This window comes from Homalodisca vitripennis, chromosome 2 (genome assembly GCF_021130785.1).
Source record: "Homalodisca vitripennis isolate AUS2020 chromosome 2, UT_GWSS_2.1, whole genome shotgun sequence".
Taxonomy (NCBI): Eukaryota; Metazoa; Arthropoda; class Insecta; order Hemiptera; family Cicadellidae; genus Homalodisca; species Homalodisca vitripennis.
In genome coordinates, this window is record NC_060208.1 from 212,643,568 (window position 1) to 212,656,088 (window position 12,521).

The 12,521-nt window shown below is 33.8% G+C and overlaps 1 protein-coding gene across 3 annotated transcripts in view; it reads left to right on the forward strand.

The window, feature by feature from the left end:
- The window catches only part of LOC124355388 (ATP-binding cassette sub-family C member 4-like), a 107,048-nt gene that overhangs the window by 45,454 nt on the left and 49,073 nt on the right, over positions 1 to 12,521 (forward strand). For all 3 annotated transcript variants that reach the window (XM_046806512.1, XM_046806511.1, XM_046806513.1), the window contains exons 6-10: positions 1,570 to 1,795; positions 2,748 to 2,904; positions 3,083 to 3,221; positions 4,640 to 4,750; positions 5,278 to 5,469. In XM_046806512.1, the coding sequence (XP_046662468.1) occupies positions 1,570 to 1,795; positions 2,748 to 2,904; positions 3,083 to 3,221; positions 4,640 to 4,750; positions 5,278 to 5,469 (825 nt within the window). The remainder of the gene's footprint in view (positions 1 to 1,569; positions 1,796 to 2,747; positions 2,905 to 3,082; positions 3,222 to 4,639; positions 4,751 to 5,277; positions 5,470 to 12,521) is intronic.

The window sequence follows — 12,521 nt, forward strand, 5'->3', positions numbered from 1 at the left end:
AATTTATTCCGGTATTTTTTAAGGGTCATATTTAGAATGTTTCTATGACATTTTTATTTTTTTTATTCTTTTCACTTCATTAAATAAAAATTATTTTATTTACAATAAGATTTTCAAGCAAGAAAAACCCCATGTTAAAATAAATTAATAATAAGAAATAATTTATTTCCCCAAAATAACAAACTGAATACTACAAATAAATATTATTGCCAGTGCTTGATACTAAATAATACTATGACATAACGTATTTACAATAGCAGTAATATAAAAAGTAGGTTACATCCTTATAGGTTTTTCTTTCTTTTTTTTTAAAATAATAATTAGGCCCAATAGATTTACAAAATAAGGGAAATTTAGGTACCCCATAAGGCTGTGCCTGTGTTGGGCATACTATATACAAAAAAGGGGTAAAATATAAAAATAGCGGAAACGAGCAAGAATGAAATGATAAAAATGAGTTATTGTAGCTCTTATGTAGTAAATAATGTAATATTACGTTTTCAAAGTTTTAAATTTAGTATAACTATTGTGTTGTATTAAAATACAAAGGATTTATGCATGATTTACAATTCAAATATCAGTCTTTATACATGTAACATTAAATATATATTATAAATAATTATTTTTGTAATGCACTAACGTGTCTATTTTAAATATTATTATAACTTAGCAGACAAGACTATTATAATACATTAGTGTATGGTTAACACTAATGTATTATCTTAAACAAATACTCAATATCATTTTGACCGATCAACCATACTCTAATTTCTTTAGAAAATATATTTATGTTTCTACTATTTTTGAGTAATTGTGGCAATAGATTATTTGTCCTCGGAGCTATAAAAAAAACATTTTTGTAAAATCTGTTTTTTGTAAGTTCTCCAGTATATATTTTTTACAAATATTTACTATTTTTACAAATTATTATAAAAGGGCTTGCAACATGGCAAACTCTCTGGCATCACACTATAGCTCTTGGGATTAATACAAAAAAACACTAAATATACTGTTTATAGTGTATTTGACCGAAATTCACTGCAATGAAACACAATGAACAAGAATTATAGGGATAAAAATATATAACCAAGATAATGATATTTACAAATTTTACATACTAGCTGATTGTACAAAGCTTTACTGTACCATTACAATGTTTCATTCACCACAGCGATTAATAAAAAATAACAACAATGATATTAACAATTTTCTCAAGCAATACTTAATCTTCCGAATATTTTTTAAGTATCTGTCACTTCGAATTGAAAAAGAAACATGCTCTAGTACAAACAGTGAGATTGTTGCGCTCGGGACTGCATTACGGACATGTGTGGCCTCACGGTAACCGAGCCGAGCCCGCACCGACAATCGGGCGACTCACGTGTCGGGCACGGTGCGGTTATGTGTGTCCCAACCTTAAGGGAACCTGAATTGGAAGAAGAAGATTTAGCGTTTATTGGTACGCTCGTCTAATAAAGATTAAGGGAACCTGAATTGGAAGAAGTAGATTAGCGTTTATTGGTGGTGAAGTATGTGGGATTTATGACTTACAGACCGGTGTTGTTTCAGCTACTCAAGTTGGATGCCAATTACAACAGGGTGAAAGACATCAATGAGAAGATGGGTCAGGTGACTGAAGGTCTGGTGCTGGCAGAGCTAGCCATGGTCAAGGCACCGTACATTCTGATTGGACCGTTCTACGCCCTGTTCGTGCTCATAGTTCTGTGGGTATACTTCGACAGAACAGCTGTGGTAGGGGTAGTTACTCTTCTTGCCGTTCTCATACCGCTGCTGGGTGAGTTTCACACTTTAATTTTGTTTGCCTAGACACTTAATTATGCCTAAGATTTCATAAGAACCACTGGAGAAAAATTACCAAATCTTCCAAAAGGGTATTATTGTATCCTTGGAACGGTATTATTTTAACCTTGTACCTTTGGAACGTTGTTAATTATTCACATTCCATTTTTAGTTCAATTGGAATTTTAGTTTCTGACGCTCAAATAAAAATAAATTTGTTGATTTCGAATGATAGATTTCCAGATTACTTAGCTTTTCCTAAGATAGTAAAATGCTGTTAATTTATTATTGGAACATCATGATGTTCACTAGATTGAAAACTATGTATTTTGTACTATTAGAGTTCAATTGTTTTAGTGTTGCTGATAAAAGTGTTAACTAATAGTATGGTAATGTATGTTTTCGGAAATGAAATAGAATTAAAAAATTTAAAATATGTGATAATAAGTTTAGGAAATTGTTTACATCTAGTATTAATCTCCCATTAAAATGAATAGATTACGAAAAAATAAGTTTATTAATTATATTAGTGCCCTGCTGGGTAGAAATCGTTTAAAATATATCAAAACATTTGTAGTACGTTATTCAAATAATACAATTTCAGAAAACATTTGAAAACTATTATATTTCAAGTAATAAACGTATTCCTAAATTAAAGCCATAAAATGTTTATAAACGAAACCCTTTGTAGAAAGGATGTGTCAAAGTGTTTCAGACATAATTTTATGAGTTTAAAATTACAGGTGAATATCACAGGCAGCTCTGCTGACTTTGAGAATAAGCTATAGGCTCTATGAGCACTTTAATGACACTAGAGATCGATACATGCAGGTCATTAGTTTGACCCACATATTAGGTGAATTAGATATTATTAGATACAATAATTAATACATTAGTTGACTATTCTTGTGGCATGATTTGTTATGATATTTAATATTTTGTTGCAGTAATGAGTCGTGAGCTGGCAGGTCGTATTCTGAGTCAGTGTCTTCCAGCGAAGCGGGAAAGACTCTTCCTTCTGGAGGAGGCAGCCACTGGAATGTTCCAGATAAAGCAGCGCTCTTTGACAGAGGTTGTGCAGAACAAAATTTCCAGTGTTAGAAGGTATTGCTTTGAAACTAACTATTGCTCTGTTGTAATTTGAGGAAGACGAATTCCATAATGAAAGAACGATCTAAGGCATAAAAATGTGTAGCCTAAACTATCTGTTGTTGCAATGAATTTGGTAGGAAGAATCCTACAATGCTGAGTGCAGTTATCAACAGGATTGACTGTGTTCCAGAAAAGAGGGTGTGGCCATGGGGTACAACGCTGTTCTACACACTATGGTGGCCTCCATACAAGCTCATGGTCCGAATATCATGATTCTGCTGTCAGTCACCGTATATACCCTGGCTCAGCAGACATTCAGTGAGGAGGATGTAAGTAGTTATTCATCGTCATAAGTAGTCATCAAAGTCATCAAAAAAATCACCATCAACAAAATAATCATCAATCACTACTAGACCATTAACAACATCACCATCATCAAAGTCATCACCACTACTAGACCAATAACACTATCACCATCAACAAAGTCATCATCAATCACTACTAGACCATTAACAACATCACCATCATCAAAGTCATCACCACTACTAGACCAATAACACTATCACCATCAACAAAGTCATCATCAATCACTACTAGACCACTAACTTCATCACCATCACTGTTCTATAAACCACTAACACCATCACCATCATGAAAGTCATCATCACTACTAGACCAATAACACTATCACCATCAACAAAGTCATCATCAATCACTACTAGACCACTAACATCATCACCATCAACAAAATCACCATCACTGCTATAAACCACTAACACCATCACCATCACCATAACCATCAACATCAACATCAACATAATCACCGTCAATACCACCATGAACGTTATAAAGGGTGTTCAGTAAACTAGACCAATAACACCATCACCATCACCATGAACTAAGCCATCATCAATCACTACTAGACCACTAACATCATCACCATCAACAAAACCCTTATCACTACTATAAAACCACTAACACCATCACCGTCACCATCAACATCATCACCACCAATACCACCATGAACGTTACAAAGAGTCTTCAGGAAAATTGTTCCACATAAAAATGAGAAAAAAGTTCATATGAAGGTATCTTCCTAAATCCTTTATTTTCCGTTTATCTATCTGACTGTATGTAAGGAGCAACAAACAACTGATACTTCTCAACTGGGACATGTTTGGTGCTCCTGGCTTGTGCAAGCGTATATTTAAAGTGGTCGTGCTCGCTTATGCGTTGACGGATTTCTTTGAAAAACGTACCGTTGGAATTGGTATAAAAATGACTAATAGTTGGTATCCTATGCATGTTTTTATAAATATACCGGTCTTTTTGTTATTTGACTTTAAACATTTTAAACAGACGCTATTTTTAAACGGGTTAAAGGATTTTGTTAATATTTTGTTTAAAAAAAGGTGTACTAAAGATTAATACAGTTCTCAAGTTTCATAACTTTATCTTAACCGGTTCAAAAGATTTTTCTTTTTTCTTAAATAAAAAACACATACAGACAGATATACCTTCATATGAACCTTTTTGTTCATTTTTATTTGTAGAACGAAATTTCAAAGTATTAGAACACTTTTACTGATCACTCTGTATAACTATTATTTTTTTCTTGGCACAGGTTGTAGATAAACATTGATTGATTGACTTTTGTATTTTTATCTGAACATACCAGATTTGCTAATGTTAATTACAAGAAATGTGTAACAGCTAGCAAATTTTGACTTTATTCTTGATTTTATAGGCGTTCCTCATTTTGTGCCTGGTTCAGACCCTAGCCAACCCTCTGTGCATCAATCTGCCTATGGGCTTCAGTCTTCTGACCAAGTTGACCAGCACCATTCAGGTGCTTCAGGTAATACAGAATGCTTCCCTTCAATAGAGTCGGATAGTTTATTTAAGATAAAGACGGTTAATCCAAAGGGCTAAGATAGATAAGTAGTCTAAGATGTCATTATTTCGTTCTCAGTGTGCTTCAAACGAGGGTTTGAAAACGTTTGTAAAAATTTGTTCAAACGATAATACCCGGAGTATAAAAGCTTATAGCCCATTGGAACAAGTACAAAAATGTTCAAGGGGATTATGTTGAAAAGTAGAAAAAGTATTGTTTTGTAAAAGTAAACGTTTTCTTCTCCACACCCATTTGTCTCTTTAATTATTGAAAGATCCTAGTAAATGGTTGGTGAGACGAGTCAACATACTTCTATTCCAGTGGTTCTGAAATGAATATTTTACGCTAAAAACTAATTTTTGATTTTTGGAACTATCAGAATAGTTTTTTCATTATCAAGCCTTCTACTTGATGTGAAGGAGAAAATCGTACCGTAAGTAAAGATTTACCCCTTCAGAGACACCTTGTGATGAAGTGACGTGTTGTGATAGGAGTTGTTGGTGATGGTCGACTGTCCGGAGGTGGGTAAGTACGACAGTGAACTGCCGGCGGACCTGAGGATCTCACTGGCGGGAGCAACCGCCGAGTGTTTCTCCAACGGCCCAATCACCCTCAGCAAGATCAGCTTCGACGTCAAAGAGGGTCAGATACTGTCAGTTGTCGGACCATGGCGGGCTGGGAAGGTATAGTTCAAGAAACACATCTCGAATTGAAGGACGATGAAGGAAACAGGACTTTCCGGACATTCGCCATCGTTTAGTGTTACAAGAAATTGGAAACATTAACGTTTCGAGTTTTGCAATCTAATCTCTTCCTCAGGTGGACATTTCTACAATGTAGGTTAAAATAAACAAACCATACCAGAGCGTTGTGGCAAGCATAGCCTAAGTTAGGGATCACTACAAACATGTTGTGTGTTAACTTAAAGCACACTCTCTAAAACTTGTACTTAATTAAAAACAACTTTGTCTGCACGGTTACAATATGGCTGGCTGGCTTAGCGACCAACCACAGAATACTGAACAGAAGACAATAGTAAATGACGATCGTCACGGCAGAAACAAGATTTGCTATTGGTCGCTGGTCAGTTCTTAGAGATTGTTCGTTCAGTGCAGGCCTACTGTAATCTGTACTCTTAGGTTCGGTTTCAATAACTTTTAGTTTGTTATGTGCATGTTTTAGAGACTGATATTGTGCATGGAGTTGACACACAACTTGTATATTGTGATTTTTTGCTTATGCGTGTATCAAAAAAATTATGGCATGTGTTGTTTGTTTTAACCGGAATTATAGTAATGTATTAGATTAGTTGTTTACCTGAGGAAGAGATTAGATTGCAGAACTCGAAATGTAGTGATACTTACTTCTTGTATCACGGAACGATGGAAATGTTAGGACAATCCTATTTCCGTAACAATTAATTAGCTAGGTAAAACTGTTAGAGTTATTCAATTTTTTGGATGAGCTAAAGATTGATCTTGTAATTTTTTTAGAGTGCAAAAATGTCATAATGGCCGATGTGACCAACCATCATCGTTTTGTGAAAATTGATACAAAATTGAAAAAACTCAACACGACCATGAACCTAATATTATTTGCAACATTTTAAGGGCGATCTGGTCATCATATCTTAATTAAGGTACATATATGTCATGCAACAGTACATTTTAAAATATATATTCTTTGGTAAATATTAGATTGGTTACATTTTAAAGCTAAGTCTGGAAAGCTATTTGTGTATTAAAAAAAAACATGGAATTAAGTGTAAAAGGTAGTATCACAAAAATGACATCAAAGAACTCGTTCTTGTAGAAATGAAGCTTCATGCAACATTAAAGTCTATTTTTATTATTTCTTTTGATATATCTTGCCACATAATACATTCAGATTCTTGTTCAATATTCTTGTTCAAATTGGGTTTCATATAGGTGTTTAAATAATAAGAGTCTACCATCAAATCACTATAAAATGATGTTGAATGTGTTGGGATAGTTAGGATAAGTGTTTCACATGTTTCTACTATCAAATCACTATAAAATTGTGTTGAATGTGTTGGGATAGTTAGGATAAGTATTTCACACGCTTCTACCTCTAAATTACTATAAAATGACGTCAAATTTGTTGGAATAGTTAGGCTAATGTTTTACATGTATGTATCTCTTATTCGTGTATTGAGTTTGTTTACAAATTTATTGTGCTCTTTTCTTGCCATCATGGTTAGCCATAAGAGCAATGTAAAAATATTGCCGCTAACGCTTTTCCAAATCCCACGGAGTGACGTGCACCGTAATTTAACTCACTCTTCCTCATATAAAAATGAAGCTTTATTCTTATGAAGTCTATATGTCAGTTCAGTTCGTTTTCGAGATATTGTGCGTTTAGAAAGAGATATACAGACAAACATACATACAAATTTACTCGTATATGTTCTGGTACTTGAAATATATACAGGGTGTACATAAAGTCCTGCACGGGTATAATATTTTCTGAACGATAACAGATAAAGAAACAAGAATTTGGTACATCAATACTACACCTAAAAATCTACTTTTTGAAGGAACTATCAGTTTTCTGTAATATCATGGGGACGTCCCGCAAGGAGTCAGAAGGAAATCTTAAATAGGAGCATAGGTCAATATGGACATCATTTTAAAGGGCTTATCTAGCAGAGTTTTAATGCCGCAAACCGCACTCAAAAAGATTGATCCAGTACAAAATGGCGGCTGTTCAAAGATTTTACTGGTTACATTTTATTAGTAGCCATAACCCCAGTTAAAGCAAAACTGCAACCAAACGAATACTGCAACTAACTACTACATTATGCTTGTCAGTTGTACAGAAAGTGAATTATGACATTAGTTATCCTCAAGGGTTACAAATTTGGTCCTAATATATTGATAACGGGGGGAAAAACCTGATAACAGTAACAATTAGAAATCTCAGCGAACTATGACGATCGGAAAACACTTCCTGTTTTCATAAAGTGTTGAAACAGTTCTCCCTACAGTTGTTATAGAAATTGGCTGCCTCTCGTGAAAGTAGTCATTAAATAAATGGCATGCTTCCTCATGTGATCGTCTGTTATTTCCCCAACCATCATAAGAAGTGTTATACGTTCACGTTCGTCAAGCGACATAGTGTAGTTGAAGAAACTACAAGCAATACGACAAACTCTTTTGTACTAAAGCGCACTGATAAAATGGATGGACAGCACTACTAAAACAAGAAAAACTAGAATTAGCCTACTATGAATAGACTGGCTAATAGGAAAGTCCTAACTGCGACCCAAAAGATAAGAGATTTCTAATTGTTACTGTTATCAGGTTTTCCCCGTTATCAATATATTAGGGACCAAATCTGTAACCCTTGAGGATAACTAATATCATAATTCACTTCTGTACAACTGACAAGCATAATGTAGTAGTTAGCTGCAGTATTCGTTTGGTTGCAGTTTTGCTTTACTGGGGTTATAGCTACTAATAAAAATGTAACCAAGTAAAATCTTTGAACAGCCGCCATTTTGTACTGGATCAATCTTTTTGAGTGCGGTTTGCGGCATTAAACTCTGCTAGATAAGCCCTTTAAAATGATGTCCATATTGACCTATGCTCCTATTTACAGATTTTCCTTCTGACTCCTTGCGGGACGTCCCCATGATATTACAGAAAACTGATAGATAGTTCCTTCGAAAAGTAGATTTTTAGGTGTAGTAGTATTGATGTACCAAATCTTGTTTCTTTATGTGTTATCGTTCAGAAAATATTATACCCGTGCAGGACTTTATGTACACCCATATATATATATTTCAAGTACGAGGAAATATATATATATATATATATATTTATATATATATATATATATATATACTATTTAACTTATTGAAATGAAAACGAAGATTACAAGGCTTTTCTATATATTTCGTGGGATTTAATACCTAATCTTCAGGAAGCATAATATAAATGAATAAAACAAGAAACAAGAAACACAACAATTACCAAAAATGTATATACGCAACTAAAACATTCAAAAACCCAGCTGATATATCATTAATGGCACAGATGGAAATTTGGAAAAGTTAAAATTATCTTAAATTTTAGACCATTTGGGTATTTTTGATTTTAAAAGTAATTGATGTGCTTGTTCCAGATTTTTTTTAATTTTAATCTATTTAAATTTTCTTCATGACAAGGGAAGACCTTACTTAGTTCCTTTAAGGTTATAACATTCTTCAATTTTGTCTTTTTTGTGCTCAGCAGCATGTTTGGCCAATGGCTTCTCCTTGTCTTTATGGAAAATATCAAATCTGTGCCCTGTTATTCTGACTCTAAGGTGGTTAGATGTTTGTCCAATGTACTGTTTGTCACAAAATTTACAATTAATTTTGGTGTAAATTACATTCTTAGAGTCACAGTTTACTTTGCCAATGATGGGATAAGTTAAACCTGTTACGTTACTTTTGAATTCCCTAGAGTTTTTCATAAATTTTGCAAGAACCGCAACGTGGTTTGTTGCACGGTTCACATCCCATTAGTAACGGGTTGGTGTAATTTAGGTAGTTTAGGTTGGACAAGTTTGTTTTTTCAAATTTGGAGGTTTTCGAAATATTACTCTAGGTGCTTTAGACATAAAAGTTTGGGTATCTAGAGAGGAAAGTAGGACATTATGGGCAATTTTCATAATACTGTTAATTTTGTGTAATCAGGAAAAAACTGTGTAATAAACTTTGGTTGTGTTTTATAATTGAAGCTTGCTGGATGTTTTGGTTTGTTTATTTGATTTTTTAAAATTTTGTCTGGGTAATTTAAATGTTTAAAAGTGTTGCTTAATTTTTCAATGTAATTTAGGAAGTCTATTTCATTGCTGCATAGCTTCTTGGCTCGTATAGATAAACTTTTTGGTTTATATATATATATATATATACACACACACACACATATACACGTTTATATAAGAAAACGTGTTAGAAAAAAAACACTAGAACATGAGTGTTAAAGAGTAAATTGTAGGACAAGTAATTTACGTTGAAAACAAAAATTCAAAATCTAAAACTTGGATTTTTGAAGTTGTAGTATAAACTAAAAATATTTCAACAGAAATAGATTTTATGGACTTTTATAGAAATACCTTTATTCCGTAGTTGTAATTTGGTACAATGAAGAAATGTGTTATGTAAGAACATATCTTTATATATATATATATATATTTCTTGTGTTCGTGTGTATGTGACTGAACTCTTCCTCAGCGACTGGACCGATTTTGAGGAAATTTTGTGTGTGTGTTGAAGGGAATTCGAGAATGGTTTAGATTCATGATTTGATCCGATTTAAATAGTTTATTTAATTATTTTTTTTATTTATAAATTGTTGTTTACGTTAGAGTGTTTTATATTGGATCCGGCAGATTGCGCTACGACACGTAATACAAAGTGAACTGATACTTTCAGTTGAAGTTCATCAAAGAGGCAGAAAAATTTGATTACATTGAAACTTTAGTAACTATTAAATTACTGTAAACTGCTTGATTAATAGTGTAGTGCAGATTGCAGAGACGAAGCTGTAATCTAATTTTAAATTTTAATTGCGCCAATGATCAATAATCCATCTAATGCCATGGAAATGCTATTTATACACTGTTATAAAAACTACCTCATGAAATAAAGCTGTGAATGTTTGCACATAAAGTAATCGAATCTGGTTAGCTCCTTTAACATTGTGTCTGGAATTTTTACTGTAGTTATAGAAAAGAAAATGGGGATAACACACTCTTGCCCTTATACTAGAAGCATATACTCCTTATACATATTTATTGATCGGTAAAAATATCAAAATCACTTAATCACCAAAATTTTATATAAGTTGGAATTCCGAAACCAACGTATGAGCCCATTGTTTTGGTTAGTGCAACAGCATAAATCAATTGTGGAACTGTAAATAGATTAGACCGGGGGTGAATTTAAACGACCAGAACAGACCCATATTGACCGCAGCAACTTTTTAGTTGGACGATACACTTTCGTCATTGGGATAAAAAGGCTAACTCTTATTGTTACTGAAATCGTCGGAGCACTTCAATAAATTATCATGGAATGTTGGAGGGAATACGAATCTTATAAAAAACTGTTTCACTTTACGACTTCAGGACTCCCAGACACTGTTCTTTAAACTTAAATCTATAATGGATCAAGAGATTGGAAAACCGTTGAGTGACTATAGATTATCTCAGGAGTGTTTATTATGTCATAGATAAAGAATACATGAATATATTGTCCGAGTTTTAAACAGGAAAATGCGTGAGAAGCCGCGGGTAAATCCTTGTAATAATTTAATTTTCTTCATCCTTCTAAATATTGGAGTAACGATTCATCATTCTGAAAGTAACGATATGTAACGTTTCAAAGTAGTATACGACATTTCAGAGTACATATAAATAACATAGGTGCAGAATTAGACAATTAAAAATTCCGACCATAGGGAATAACAAAACAAGCAATTACTGAAGACGTCTTGACGTAAAAACAGCTGTCACCTGAAACAAGGGACAGGTCGCAATCAGTCGCCTGGCTGGCGGTCACAGCTGATAGCGAGTGCGTAGAGTACAACAGTTATTTATATCTATTACGTAACCGGATGTAAATACAACAGTTGTCACCTGAAACAAGGGACAAGGTTACGTTACGTTACAATCAGTCGCCTGGCTGGCGGTCACAGCTGATAGCGAGTGCGTAGAGTACAACAGTTATTTATATCTATTACGTAACCGGATGTAAATACAACAGTTGTCACCTGAAACAAGGGACAAGGTTACGTTACGTTACAATCAGTCGCCTGGCGGTCGGTCACAGCTGATAGCGAGTGCGTAGAGTACAACAGTTATTTATATCTATTACGTAACCGGATGTAAATACAACAGTTGTCACCTGAAACAAGGGACAAGGTTACGTTACGTTACAATCAGTCGCCTGGCGGTCGGTCACAGCTGATAGCGAGTGCGTAGAGTACAACAGTTATTTATATCTATTACGTAACCGGATGTAAATACAACAGCTGTCACCTGAAAATAAGAGACAACGTTACTTTGTTACGATCAGTCGCCTGGCTGGCAGTCACAGCTGATAGCGAGTGCGTAGAATACAACAGTTATTTATATATATTACGTTACCGGTTGTAAATACAACTGCAGTAATGGTACATTTCGGGCCCAGTTACACATTGTGCATTTAATTACAAACATTTGACTTATTTTCCATTTTTAATGTTTTAATTGGCCCAGGGGGATTATACATTTACTGTATCTCTAAATTATAAATATGTAACTGAAGTTTATAGTAAAAAAATAACAAATACATGAAAATCTTTTTTAATTTATGACATGGATTTTGTGGGCAAAACTCAGGCTTATTTCTGTTCACAGGAAAAGTGAAAAAGGCATCAACCACCTTAAATTGAATAACAAAATATATAGTTTTCCTTTGGGGAGCAAAATGGCATTTCATTATTTATACAATCTCTATTTAACTTTTCAAAAATTAATTAATACAATAATTCGTTTCGTCATTGCTGACAAAGAATGGAAGGAGTAATCAAATTTTCTATGTAAATGCGTCAGAGCCCCCTCTGTATCGCATTTCGAGCATTTTAAGTTCAGGGATATTCTATTCTTTAGGACTATTTTCTAATTATGAACATGACCTTAGTAACTAGGACCCGAATACTCGGTCGAATGCAAACAATTTCTT